Source organism: Toxorhynchites rutilus, chromosome 1 (genome assembly GCF_029784135.1).
Source record: "Toxorhynchites rutilus septentrionalis strain SRP chromosome 1, ASM2978413v1, whole genome shotgun sequence".
In the NCBI taxonomy this organism is placed as follows: Eukaryota; Metazoa; Arthropoda; class Insecta; order Diptera; family Culicidae; genus Toxorhynchites; species Toxorhynchites rutilus.
In genome coordinates, this window is record NC_073744.1 from 133,603,098 (window position 1) to 133,618,844 (window position 15,747).

General features: G+C 38.9%; 1 protein-coding gene across 1 annotated transcript in view; it reads left to right on the top strand.

Annotated features, from left to right (window-relative positions):
• Positions 1-15,747, top strand: part of LOC129762932 (pituitary homeobox homolog Ptx1) — a 149,687-nt gene that overhangs the window by 85,892 nt on the left and 48,048 nt on the right. The window contains exon 4 of the mRNA XM_055761563.1: positions 80-375. Within this exon, the coding sequence (XP_055617538.1) occupies positions 80-375 (296 nt within the window). The remainder of the gene's footprint in view (positions 1-79; positions 376-15,747) is intronic.

The following is a 15,747-nucleotide window of genomic DNA, read 5'->3' on the forward strand; positions in this document are numbered from 1 at the left end:
TTCAAACTTTCGCAAAACTATTGATTGACAAAGTTTTAATTGGTTTCTTATTTCCATTCTCCCCCCCCCCCCCCCGCAGTCACACGTGTCGATCCGACCTCGGTGAAGACGGAAAACATCAGCAGTGGGATGTCTCACGAGGACAACAACGGAAGCGCACCCGGGACGACGATAGCGGCCGATGGCAGTGGCACCGGTGCCGATCAGGGCACCAAGAACGACAAAAAGAACAAACGGCAGCGCCGCCAGCGGACACATTTCACCTCCCAGCAACTGCACGAACTGGAGCAAACTTTCAGCCGGAATCGCTACCCGGATATGTCAACCCGGGAGGAGATCGCCATGTGGACGAACCTGACCGAGGCCCGCGTTAGGGTAAGTGGAGCGTGTTTTTTTTTCGTCAAAGTGGCACTTTCATGGTTTATTAAAACCCGTCCGATTCGTCGTTTCCCCTTCTCTCCCTCGGCCCCTTGTGTTTGCGATATAATCATATGTTACGCAATATTGTTATTCATAACTTTCTATCCAACGGGGTGACAGGAACCCCTTTTGCTGTTTCATCCCCGATCCCTGGCTAGGGGAAAGGGATGACAAACGTTTATTCTATAATAGTTTTATTATTATTATCACCACACTCACGGGGTACAAAAGGATAGCATATTTTAGCCTTTTCGCAGTGAAAGGGATATTATCCGATGAATGCACTGGAAGAAACATCGGCGAACCGTTTCCCATCTGGCAGCAATCTCGGAAACACCTCCGCAATGTTAAATTCCGATCGAGAACAATGTTGCCAGGTTATTTTTTCATGTGAACTAGTAGACTTTTTCGCAACCAAGTTTTAAAATATTTGTTTTTTTTTACAATACATCAATTGACACCTCGATGTCCCATAAAGTGACAAGCATTTGACACAATGTACCCTCGTATATATTCTATGACATCTTCAAACAAGTGTCTTGGTCCGATAATTATTCAAAGTTTATGGCAATTTAACGAAGTTGTTAACCTCCGACCAGAGCATCCCGAAAAATGATGATATTGAACTATTCATCAACAGAAAGCAAAACTGCCACACGAATCATGATGCATCCGTGGATGGGGAACGACCCTGCTGCCATGAGTGCCAACTGTCGTTATTTTTACCTTTCAACGTTTATTTTTCTTCACGAGTGTCACAAGCCCCCGGAATGCAGTGCTACACACTCAAGAAATACGACAGCAGTTTGGCGGGGGGCGAGGGAACCAACCCAATCTGTGTGCTCACCTTAGCCAGCCAATGGTTGATCTCGAGACAGACAGACGGGGAGAGCATAGCACAAAGGTATAAATAAACACAGCATAATGCTAAAATATACATGCGTAGTCCTTTCAACGGTATAAAGTTAATCCTCACATGATTAAGACAATAAATCTAGTCGGATTACCGGAGACATACGGACGGTTTGGAATAGTGGTGGCAGTGCGTTTTGGAAGTTGTGGCATTGCTTCTCCAAACGGCTGCTGCGATGCGGGACAAGCATTCGGGGAACCGGAAACAGCGCAAACGGGACTGTAACGGGATTGGGTCGTAAGATCTGACTCAACAGCTGCAATTGGTGCGTCATTTTTCTCTGACTTACAATGCACCTACTCCTGAAATTCAGTGAACTCCACAATCGGATTGATATCGACTCCCACCGGATATCAACAGCTCATTGTGCATTTGATCCGAAACCAATAACGCGCCGCACAACAAAACAGCTTTATTTTCTCGTCGTCGGGAACAAGGGAACAGAAAAAAACATAAGTTTCCCTTTCAAATAACCCTCATCAGTTTGAATTAACTCACACCGCGTGGCGGAAGGGATCCAATCCGACCGAATCGTCTGCAGGCAAAAACATACAAATCTGCATACATTATTATGTCACCCCCTGGTGTGTGAGACGTAATCCCGGGACCCGCCAAGGCAACCCAGAAAGGCGAAATTTTCAATAACATCGCTTAGATGTCAAGTCGCCCTCCCGATGGCTTTTTCCCAGTTTTCCCAGTTCCAGAGTTTTCCGGGGAACGGGGAATCAGTTTCACATTCCGACAGCAGGACGGCGGCGGGGAGGGGCAAGTAAACAAAGTGTCGCGCATAAAATTACAATTTTATCACCATTAAAAACGGCACAAATCAGATGATTCCAACTGGGGAATCGATACGATTGGGCAGCGGTGCCAGATCTACGGAAATATTCGTAGACCTGTGGTTTGTTTGATTCTTGTGGAAATATGAATCCGTAGGCCGGAGTCTACAGAATGACGTAGAAATTCCGTTGGGATTAAATGAATTTTGTTTGCACCTGTCACTCCCAATTTATCTTGTTACTTATCAATGTCAAGTGTTTTCTTTTCTTATCAACAGTTGCTGATTCAAAATTCATTGAATGTCAATGTGAACTTTGTAACAGCCGACAACAATTTTGCAATCTAGGGGAACCCGGGGCAAGAGTGTCCATCTGATTATTTTGCCTATTTCCATCTTTTACAATTATAGAACTTGGAGGCGATTTGGCGTAGTGGTAACATCCATGCCTCTCACGCTAAAGGTCACGAGTTCAATTCTCACTCCCGACATTCTTCCAAAAATGGAAGTAAAAGTGACGAACCAGCCAAATGAGTTGAAAGTCACTATAATACAGATAAAAAAAATTATAGAACTTTGTTTTATACAGATACTGCATATATCTCACGTATTATCAGCCAGAACCTTAAATATTTTTTTATTGGAAAACAGATAAATACTAACTGAGCTTCTTACAACTGCAATCTATATAAGAACGCACAGGCGCAAATTAACGAAATACCCTCAGTTTCTATATGTTTGCATGACTCCACCCATAAATACAAATAGACTAATCATTTTTCTTCAACTTACTGTATGAACTAATTTAAATCGTACGCATTTATTTCAATAAAAAAATAAATTTGTTATCTCTCAACTTCCGGGGCAAAAGGAGCCATTATTACCGGGGTAAAAATGCCATAGTCGTAACCTCGAATTCGATCCGTCAAACGCAAATAGTGTAATCGTGGTTGTGTTTGTTGGGGTCATGGTTTGTAAATAAGAACAGATTTCGTTCCGAAACCAGTGGCAGATGGAAACTATGGTTGTTGCCGTACATTCTGTAAATCATGGAGCTGTGGAGGAATATAGTTTGACAAAAGAACATTGGTTAAATATGTGCTGAAGTTAGACCGTTTTAAAACTGTGTTTTCTAAACAACAGGAGGAGTAACTCGTCAGTCACATCCTTAATATGCAGAAGTTAGCTGACAACACACGACATCCCGAACCTAGGGTATAAAATCGCAGAGTGAAATAATTTAGATCACTCTTTCGACAAAACATCCAAATTGGCTGGAGAAGATTGACTTGCCGGTTTTCGTGAACGCCACCAGAACTTGAGTATGCGTTCTTTGGAACCACCGTGAATTTCACAGTGCGTTTTTCATCAAAAATTATATTTTTATAAGATTGGCACTCTTGCCCCGTACTGGAGAAATACAAGCCAAAAACATCATTTTTGTAAATGAAACATTTTCATAGTAAACATAACTTTTGAACAATTTGATGCATAGCTACACCTAAATAGGAGTATAACTGAACAAACCAGCAAAAAAATGGAAAAAATATAACAAAAGAGCATTCAACAACGCGTATTAGCTTAAGGTGGCACTCTTGCCCCGGGTTCCCCTAGAACCCATAAAAAATGCAAAAATCCTCTGAACAAAAAAACTTTTTTAATTATTCAGAGCTTATGATTTAGCTAATTCCGAAATAATCACATGACATTTCCACCTTTTTTTTCTTAATTATACCTTTACAAAATTGAAGCCCACGCCTTGACACAGTACCGACACTTGGGTTTGAGAATCCGCAGGCATTCGCTTCGAATGGTCGTTCAAATCTGAACTGTTTGGAGTCCAAATATCTTTCGGACAGAATGACATGCTCTTCTCAGCCAGGTTATACGTTTAGAGGTATGACATGATGTTCCATCTTGTTGGAGGACAATAGTATGGTGTTTATCAAAGTTTTCTTGAATATACGGAAGCACTTGTTTCTAAAAAATGTCCATGTAGACTGAAAACAGGAGCTATCTTCAATCCATTGGACGCAACTGTGCCAAATACCATGACTTCAGAGAGAGAGAGAGTCAGTGCTTGTTGATATCTGTTCGAGAATTCGAAAAAAGTTTCTCATCTGAGAACATGATCGGTTGCTTCAATTTCAGCTGAGACAGTAATCATTTCGAGCGCTCAAGCCACAGTGTGCATTCTGTTCCGTCATCAAATGGTACTTCATCCTAGCCCTGGACGATGCTTTTGAGTCATCTTTGACCAATCGCTGTGTGGAGGATTTCCCGATATTCGCTCCTTTAGCTTGCTTCCGGATTGACACTACTGGACTTCACTTTCTTCTTAACCGATTTCATCACTTTTGCAGTGCGTGCGGACCTTGGTCGTCTACGGCCCGTTTGCATGGACATGTTCCGACAGGATTGCCGCAATTTGCTGTGGAGATTATTACGCGAGAAGCAAACTGGTCACTTTCTCCTTTGGGTACTTTCTAGCGATATAACATACATTGTACTACTGCATTGTTCACATCACTTGACAGATGATCAGAGACTATACACACAAAAATAAACCCAAAATGAGTAAATAAAACTTTCACATTTTATGAGACATACTATAAGTTATCAAATTTGACAATAATGTATGTTCCCATATTTTCCTATATCGTCGACATATCGGACAACAATTTAGCTAACTTTTATATAAGACTAAAATAAGAATTGAAATGAAAACGGGGTCTATTTCTTTCGCGTTTAAAACCCGAAGTTTATTACTTCGGATATTATTTCAGAATTTCTTGAATTCAAGTTGATTCGTGAAAGAAATTAACACTGAGTAATAAGAATGTGGGATGAATTGGAACCATTCTTGCGATCAAGCAAGCAATAATATGGGATGAAATGGAATAGAACTGTATGAAATATGAAACATCAATCGATTAATTGTTGCAAAACGTTTGACAGCAATGAAAACTTCGAATGTCTATGGATCTTTGAAAATGAATGCGCTTGAAGGTAGCTCTATAAAACCAAACGACACGAATGGGTGAACCAGCGAAATGATGTTCCATCATGACAACAGAAGAACGCACTGCGGACAGGTCTGCACCACTGGAGATCTGGTGATCAAGATCAAGAGTAGGCCAAAAAACATTGTTGCAAGTGTAGTTGGACTAAAGGACTCGAGATGATAATTCTCATTTTCGAAACGTGCACATGTTTCACCTCTTGTCACAAAAAAAAGAGAGCAACTGTAGATGATTGATTCACGATTTACTCTTTTTCCTGCGAGAACAATACACAAGCTGGCCATATGTCGAAACTTGTGTTATTATTACCAATTCACGTAGTGCATCTTTTCTTCTATGCACCCATACTGCAGCTACACCAAAAACTAGCGTTAGCAGAAAAGATATCATCCTTGGAGGGAAAGGTGCTTTTTATTGTGTTCGAGCGGCAAATGCACAAACAAAAGCATCTTGCTGCCGCTCCGTGTTCTAATTTTAAGAGTGTAAAATGTTTGTATGTATGAAGTAGACTTCTCATGTCAACTTCCAGTTGTAGTCAAACAAAAACAAAAATCCCAAACCATGCCAACTCGGGATTGAATCCAGGTCGGCTGGATTGTGAGGCTGCTTCACACAACCACTGGTGTGGTGGAAACTAGCCTCTGGACGCTTTAACTTACAAGTCCACAACGATAACTCTAAATAGTTCTAAAAAGAACTGAAAAAAAAAATTAATCGCTTCTGTCACAGCGTGTTTCATTACCGAGCAAAGGGGTAGACACTGGAATGCAACACGTTGGAACAGGAGCGAAGCGGGTGTTTCAGGTTGTGCGAGAATATTGATGTTTGCTGTTGCTACTCCCTAACTAGCGTTGACAGAAAAATGGCAGAAAAAGAAAAATGCAGAAAAAATTCTTTTTCGTGTGCTAAAGGGTGAAATGAACAAATAAAAGCATCTTTTCAAGAGTCTGAAAAAATGTTTTATGTTGGTACGTTGTATGTAACAGACCTCTCTTTCTCTCAGACTGAATGTCAGCTTGGAAAAAAGTCCAAACCATGTCAAGCAGATTAAAGACTTTTCTTATTTAAACCAAACTTTGAAAAATCGGCTAATGAAAACGGCTGAACGTATCAATATGAATCGTTCACGTGTGTTTTGGGAATACACTAGGCTACGTGTATATAAAATTTGCCAGCAAACATTTGAACTTACTGTTTACTTATATTTGTAAAATTAAATATGATTTTTTTAAATACAACACATGATTTTGGCAATTTTTTGAAATTGAAATTGATGAATTTTTTTTTGTCAAAGCATTAAATTAAGGTTTTTTTGTTTATCTACAATTTATTTATTTTTTCGAAGATAGGGATAGGTTGAATACAGAAAAACTGTTTGATGAGGCTTCATTTTTCTCCTAATGCGAGCTGTCGGGTTTTGCGATTCACACCTTTCATCAAATTTTGTACCGTTGATGTAGCCGTCCTTTGATGATGAACGACAATTTTTTTCACTGTTTCTCGTTTCTAACCTTTTTTATGCGTTTTCATGAGATTCCATTTAACGATTGCCCAATATTTTTTGAATTGGGAGCAGCTCTGGCAAGACTGGAGAGGTTTTATTGTCTTTGGGTATGACTTCCATATTGTTTGTGGCATACCATGCTGAAGCCATTTTTGAAACGAGACCTGGTCAAAACAGTACAAAACAATTGTGTTCCACTCAAATACAACAAATAGCAACAAACATTCCTCAATATCTTGAATAACAGTAGCAATTGTCCCAAATATTTCACTTTTTATTCCACAGCTGTAATAAATATTTCTTCGAGAACTTTGGCTCCTTTTTAGGCTCAAATTTATCTTGCACCTTCACTTTTCTGGTAGCTGGGTTGGCTATTCCCAACTTATTCCCAACAATTTCGATGGGAAGGAAACGAATGTAGCTCAACATTCTAGCCACTCCTCTGACCTTCTAGCTTTCGTTAGACGTTCCCGGACACATCAATATCGTTTATAATAATCGACTTGCAAAACACAAACATAGAAAACATTCCGTACACACACACACCTGTATAACGAGGGCTGCTCAAGTTTTTCAAATGCACAACTAAAAATATGCGAAACGATTGTGGATCGGTTTTTATCACCTCGTCCTTGATTTGTGCACGAAAAAAAAAATTTGGAAGCTATACATCAAATTAGAAAATAAAACTTAGTGTGTTTGAGCCTTCAAAAGAGCAATGTATCCGCACATGGTGACGTGTTCAAAGTGTAATTGATTCAAACTCGAGATTTCATTTCAGAAACGAGGTTCAACTACAAAGGAAACCCGAATGAAGTATTTCAGGAACAACATCATCATTGAAAATTTCACTGGACAAAAAAATGAGAAGCACAAAGCGCGAAGTCGAACTTTTTAAGTTATTGTTGAAATACTTTAACTCCGTGTTGTTTGAAATCTTTTTTTTATTTCTTCTCAATATTGTTGTCAACTAGATGTAGTCGATTTCTTCTTATTTTATCAAATACTAGCTGACCCGGCAAACTTCGTCCCGCCCAAAATTTGTTTTTTGTTATCAATACCTTCAAACGTTCACGCTTTCTTACTAAGCGCAAATTCATGAGTCCAATCGCAAAATTGTTCATTGATTGATCTTCTAAACGACCCCGTTGAATTTATCTTTTACTAAATAAAATTCGTAGTACTTCTACCAAAACTCATCATTATAATATCAGATTATTTTCAGACACAATTCTCGTTCAAGATTTTCCAACCACTTGCAAGTAACATCTTTCTCCGTTACATGGAATAAATGTTTGATACAGAAAATATGTTAGAATGAAGACAGACCCTTCCCCTTTTCTCCCCTTAGAGAGAGAGAGAGGAGGTGTGTCTATTCACCATAGAAACGTTTCGTGCCCCCTAAAATCTTCGCATGCCAAATTTGGCTTCATTTGCTTGATTAGTTTTCGAGTTACGCAGACATTTGTCTTTCATTTGTATGGCAGCTCCCCCTTAGAGATGGGGTGGAGTGTCTAATCACCGTGAAAACATTTATTGCGCCCTAAAACCTCCATATTTGGCTTCGTTTGCTTGAATAATTCTCGAGTAAAGCAGAATTTTTTCATTTGCATGGCAGACAGTAATGCAGAAATGTGTGTTTCATTTGTATGGCGGCTCCCCCTTAGTGAGCAGGGAGGAGTATCTAACCATCATAGAATCATTTATTGCACCCTAAAACCTCCAGATGCATAATTTGGTTGCATTTGCTTGATTAGTTCTTGAGAAATGTAGAAATTTGTGTTTCATTTGTATGGCAGCCCCCCCTTAAAGAGGGGGGGGGGGGGGGTGTAGTGTCTGTAGTGTTGTTAGTCCACTCAATGTTTGCGCTATCGAAATTGATCTTAAATTGATTCGTAAGCAGAAATGGATTTTCAGGCGAAATAACGCATTTCTATGTCTTGTATCTATATAAATAAAAATGTAAGGCAAAATCTGTTGGTAAGCGGAGAACCCGAAGAAGGGATGGTCCGATTTTAGCCTCCTGTATTTTGTTGTATCCGTAGATCAATATAGCGGAGAGAAAAACCGGAAAATTTTTCGGAAAACTCTGAAGGAAAGTCGGGAAATTCGGAAAATTGAATTCCCACATGTTCGAAAATTACATCATAATAAGCGTTGTTAGTCCATTCGATATTTGCGCTATCGAAATTGAAATTTTTTCGTAAGTGGAAATGGATTTTGAGGCGAAATAACGCATTTCCATATCTTATATCTATAAATAAAAATGGAAAGCCAAATGTGTGTAAGCGCAAAACCCGAGGAAGGAATGGTTCAATTAGAGTCATCTATATTTCGTTGTATTCGTCTCTTCCCGTAGATCAATATAGCGTAGAGAAAAATCGGAAAATTCGGAAAATTGAATTCCCATATGTTCTACAATTAGCTAAGCGTTGTTGGTCCATTTGATGTTGGCACTAACGGTATTGATTTTTGTTCGAAAGTGGTAAAGGATTTTCAGACGGAATAACGCATTCCTATATCTTCTATCTATATAAACAAAAATGCATGGCCAAATGTGCCCTAAACCCGAGGAAGGAATGGTCCCATTTGAGCTGTCTTTATTTTATAATATTCTCTGCATCAAACATGTATTCCATACAACGGAGAAACATGTTATTTCCAAATGATTGAAGAATCTTGAACGAGAATTGTGTCTGAAAATAATTTTATATTATAAGGACGAATTTTTGTAGAAGTACTAGACAATTTATAGTAAAAGGAAATTGTAAAGGGTCAAAGGGTAATCAATTAATGAAGAGTTCAGTGATTGGACTCACTAACGTTCACTTAGTAAGAAAACGTGGATGTTTGAAAAATTAAAAAATCTATTTTGGGCGGGACGAAGTTCGTCGGGTCAGCTAGTTTCTAATTGAAATGTTAGGCATTTATAAACATGATGTTTTATTTCTAGCCTACTACACTTTTTCTAAGTGGTTGTTTCTGTTTCAGTTGTTTACTGCTGCGATTTATTCCGGTCACGTAAAAAATATATATAACACAAGTTTGGACATAAAAAATATAATTTGTTTTATTTTACCAAGAAGCTGGACATTTTGAAGAACCTTACATTTTCTGACAATCAAAGTGCTTGCTCGTTTTAGTTTTTTTTTTACGTTAGATACATATAGTTCAACAATTAAAGTAGATCACATTATGAAAAAATCCAAGTTGAGCGTACTTTTCGAGATAAAGGGGTGGTCCAAATAACCCCGTATGACTAAATCACCCCAACTTACCCTACAAAGTAATTAAAACCGATTATCCGCGGTTCACTTGATTCTACAGTGCACAATTGGCCAGGAGATGTATTTAAGTGTAAATTAGCATTTAGAGCTCGACAGTTATTTTCTAGACAAAAATTGAAAAAAAATTTCAAAAACAAAAAAAAAAACTAAATTGTCGATGGAATAAAAAATATAACTTTCTTATCTTTATAGATAGAGGTAAACATAGTTCGACAATTATTTGCATTATTTGCATTCAACTTTTCGCAAAGCTATTGATATTTGTCCCAAAAAAAATACGCTCTCTTCATTTGTTTGTCTTTTTTTAGAGGCAGAAACAAACAAAGGGCCTGATCACGAACGTCACTTCACGGTGAAAACGAAGTGAATTTGTATACGTTATTACAGCTGCCACCGCGTGTGTAGAAAGAATCCGGAAGAATTCATCCGTCGTGACAACTTTGATGAACTCGGTGTTATCATGGATACCACGATACTGTCACGTCACGGGGAACAACAAGTATATTTGTCACATGTGTTTTAGATGGTGAAAGCTAGTCACTCGGAATGGAGTAAGTTTAATTTCGGATTTATTTAGCTTTTTTGCTAACATTTTGAATCATGTCTTGCTTTTTGAGAATGAAAAGATAAACAAACAGCAATTTACCAGCTTGGTGGCATTTTTAGAACGAAATCCTGACGTATCCAGAGGACGTAAATTTGTTTATTTGGATTCGCTGAATGCGCTAGGGGTGTAATTGAGGACTAAAAATTTAGCTCTCGTAGACCAATTGAAACATGGCGAAAGGTCTAATTTCGATTGTCCTAAATGAATAGAAAATTTTTGTTTCTATTTTAAGGATTAGACTAACAGACTTGGACATGGAGCAATGGAGGCCACTGGCCCAAAACGGTCATTTTGATTGACTATGTATAATATTGATTTGTTGATATTTTGAATATAAAAAAAATAACTGTAATGTTTTTCCAACATTGTAGAGTTGGTTTTTGTAATTCAAACATTCGCAATTGGTAGACAAGACCCGAATCAGGATAGCTACATCGAATAAGCTATCGTAATAGATATTTTCAACGATATTGTGTTGAAGACATACTTTGAATGAAAGAATATTTTAGTTTCAAATAAGGAAAAAATGAGTCTATCATTGCAAAATTTTTAAATTAATAATTAATTTAATAATTATTCTCTAGTTCTTTTTCCATAATTTTGATATCCGTCTAAAAAAAACTGAATCATTTTCTGCTTTATGCAAATTCCTTGAAACTCATCAGATCTTTCATATGAAAATTATGCTTCTGACCGACGCTACTGACCAGTTTATGTCTAAATAATTATATCAAACCTCATGTCCCGTATATCGATTACACGAGAATGGGAAGGAACGAGTAAGACAGAGCTAAGTACAAGAGTATGCGATATATCAATTATTAAACTCATGATAGTCATGCTTTATCTCTAGAGTCATTTTTAGTAAGAAGAAATAAAATTACATTCCCATATGTTCAATAACTACATTATTCAAGAGCAACCAAGTATTCCTCCTCATCTTTGAACCAGCGTTTGATTCAGCAAACTAACGCGCCAAGCAAATGATTCATTAAATGAGTCCGAATAATTGAATTGGAATACCGAATCATCAATAATCGCAAACTTGTCACTCTCCATAGAAACATTTATTGCACCCTAAAACGTCCACATGCCAAATTTCGTTTCATTAGCTTCATTAATTCTCGAGTAATGCAGAAATGTGAGTTTCATTTGTATGGCATTTGTATAAAAAATCTTTTATAATTCTGAAAATAGTGCAGTATGTTTGCGGGTATTTTTTTTAGTCTAGTGTATCCCCTAAACCCCTGCAAACGTTTCATATTGATACGATTAGCCATTGTTTATAGCCGAACGATCAAAGCTTAAAGTAAATTAGAGGAGCAATTATCATTCCAGCTTTTAAGTTGAGGCTTTAAAATGATGAACATCCCATCTTCAACTGTTGATTTCTCACGAAGTTGTATAGCATTTCAAAAATCACCTAAAAATTATGACTACACACACTGTTGCAGGTTTGTGACTTTTCCAATATAGATGGTTTGAAAACCGAACAACGCATCATTTAAACCTTCCCCTATTTCTATTTGGTTAGGCTTTATTGTGCGAAATATGGAATGTCAATTAATTCGACATCCGATAAATGATTGTTGAAATACCCGCCAAATGTGTTTCCCGTTTCCCGTTTTCTGGCCGGAGGTTCTTCCGTCGGAGAAAGTTCTTCCGACTGGACACCCGTATTCTTGAACTTCTAAATCAGAATACATTCAAGGAACGTTATTTGACTTATAAATCCCAACTAAGTGCTAATCAAAATGATGCAAGTAATATTATGTTGAAAAGTGAAAGTTCATCTAGGAATTTTAGCGTCATTTAAGAAGAAGAATATGTCAAGCAAAATTTGCTGGTGTGTAATTGAAAATTACCTCAAAGCAGAACATTTGATTGCTGGTGCATTTTACAATTGAATTGAAATGTTCTTTTTTTCAAACTCCAAAAAATAAAATGCACAAAATCACCGAAATTTCAGTTATTTGTGTATTGGTATTCATTTGAATGCGTTACATTCGTTTTCCCACTCAGTACTGGTTTCCACATTACAATCAGTGGAACAGTACAACTATGCAGAATTTTGCTTTCCATGCTGTTGTCATGAAACGAAAATTCGCATTCCACTCTCGCGCTCAACCGCCGTCCTCCACCGTTTCATATTCGTTCATAAATCTGTCAATTCGCCCCGGAATCCCCATTATTCTACGGCCCACATTAAACCCGCCATCGCGATCGGACGGCGATTTGCATATCTACGAGCAATTGAGAGCATTAGCAGCTAGCAGCGAGTGAGTGCTTCCTAAAATCAGTTCAAACCATCACCGCGTTGTGATCACCGGATGTGTTCTGCTCCATATGGTCCCACTACATTTAGTAGCTCTATATCCACTATCGCCGTATGAGACTCTGCCGGACTGCCGCGGTGGCGGCTCAAAACAAGAGAAGCGGCCGGCGGTAAGCAATCTTCATTTTGGCACCTGTCTCCGGTTGGGCACAGGCCGATTGCACGAGCAGGCTTTCGCACGGGATTAAATTGTGAAGCACATCCTGGTACACATCCAGAAGGAGCACCTCTAGACCCCGTGGGCACATATGCAATGAGTGCAGAATTCCACTGACCAACACTCCCACCGGACCAGAATAAGAGGAGGTAGGGTCACCGCAAAACCCTAGGCCGGGCTTTCCTTTGTCTGCTGGATATAGGAGACAAGCGACGGCTTTGGCTTATTATACATAATGCATTTGTACGTTTGTACCTATGTATACTCATACACATATAGGTGCTGTTCTCTAACTGAGATATGATGTGTGCGACCTGCACAGACCGGACCGGATATTCTTGTCAACAAAATCTCATTTCCATATTCTGTTTCACCGGTGGCATCGGTGTCGGTGTCAGCCGGATAATGGGCTGTTCCTTTGGGGTGGTTGGTGGGTAGGGGAACAGGGAAACAAATTCATCTATGGAGAATTTCTGCCAGTGTTTGACCATCACACCAATACCTACCAAAATAAAAAAAAATTACCTTCAGTAAATTTAAGTCACTCCAAGTGTCGTCATTCTTTGTTCGACACTCAAATGACAACATCCCCAATCCGTGCCACCTCCTTCCGCCCTAGTTGACGATTCCAAGCATGTCGTATCAAACTTGAAGCACTTGAGGCTCGTGTAAAACTTTCTTCTCCACCCAATCGGCTGCCGCCATCTCGATTCCATCGATGAAACAAGCAACAGCAGACAAGAAAAAAGAACTCTCGAGGACAAACGATGCGTAAAAAGCATAAATTTAAAACTTTCCGTACGAATCCATTATCTTCTCCGGTGGCACTTGAGATAGCTCACGGCCCCTCCAGTCAGCGGCGATGGCGTCTATCTAGACCCGGGGCCCGGTGAAGGCGTAGGAGGAAGTGCTTCGCGCGTGATTAACTTTGCGATTAATTGGAGCGCACCGGTAGGGAGCAGACCCCGAAAGGATAATCATGGCGGAGAGCGAAAGAGGGGCGCCGTGCGTTGGCGTAGCTATTTTTCATTTTAATTAGTTTCGCTTAGTTTACCAGTCAGAAATTAAGCATTACAGGAGTGAGTCGAGGGGGGATTTGGTACATGGCTTCAGTCGAAATGAAGGGGAAGGGTTCAGGATATATTTGAAGTCATTTTGAATTCCACGCGGGTACGCGTGAGGGGAGACATTTTATTTAACAATTTTTACTTGTTTCGCCCCGGCGCGCTTTAATTTATCAAAACACGCCCCAAAGATGGCGCGCGCATAGTTAAACACCGGCAAAGTACGACATAAATCATCCCCAGAAACTCGTATTTCATCTCGGGGACGATTTTCCCTCCGTCTTGTTATATTTATTACCTGACGCATCTCATAATAATGTTTGTGCATTTGCTTCGTCGATCCTGCGGATCCTGTGGTTGGCCAATCGGCTCCGGCAACACCGGAGACAGATGAAGTGAAATGATTTTAATTACTTTTCCAACGAGTACACCTGCAACACATGAATTATAGCTTTCTTGCTCGGCTTGGTTAGCTCGCCTGCTCCGCTCTGAATTCCCTTTGGACGAGGAGGAGGAGAAGGAGCCGATGGAGGGCGAGTTTTTCCCTCTGCGATAGCCAACCTTCTTCCGGTTGCTGTCCGAACAAGATGGAGAACCAGCTTTAATTGATTAAATTATTATCGGTTACCACTGGAGACGAAGTCGGGACGGAGTGGGTTGTGGAAGGGACACATTTTAATTATTACACTTCTCAGGTGCATCTGCTAATGCTCTTGGGCAACAATGTCCGAGATGGTTAGTGGCAGTGTTTACTAAGACTGTCTCGCTCAGATTACCCCAGATGCTCGTCATGACCATTTGCTGCTTCCTAATGCAAGCGATGATTAATGGAAGCAATCCTGGACAGAAAGTGCGTATGCTACACACCATATCATTGTCTACGTAATTAATGTGGCAAGCATCAGCTGATTGTGGAATATAAACAAGACTTATAACAAATTTATTAGTTGTTGTTGAATTCAATAATAATTTAGCTAGCTATCCATGAAGTAATATATTCCTATTGTGAGCATTCATCTCATAAAATCAAATAATGGGCGTAAAAAAGCTCACCTGGGATGCTTAGAAACTTTTCTCAATTTATAGACTATTTCATCAAAAACTACCACCGTAATTTCATAGAATTGTTTGTTAACTATTACTCTTTCTAGTAATTAACAAGTTCTACAGTTTTTGTTAGTTTTTATTTACTCCCTTACATGTCTTCTTTAATGTGTGCAAATATGCGTTGACAAAAATAAAATCCGACCCCCCAAAAATAATATTAAAACCACTCAAAAACTTTGAGTAACCCCTCATTTCTTCATTTTATGACAGTTAGAGCTGGGCGGTATTGTTAGCAATCGATATTAAAGCGATATAAACAAAGATAACGATTTTCTCAATTTTGTTTGAAAAAAAAAGGTAAAAATAGCAATTTTATGGCACGTAAAATAAAAATAGAAAACAAGTATAAAAGTATAAAAATAACCAATCACACAATAAAAGCAATAACATTTAAAGGACCAATATTTAGTGTGGCTTCCTGAAGCTCCAATGACCTATTGAAGACGTTTAGGCACACTATCGACAAAGTCCTGGAGGTGCTGAGAGTTGATTTCATTCCACGCCTTTTGGAGAGCCGTGAAATAAGTGTCCTTATTAGTGGCATCTTTCACC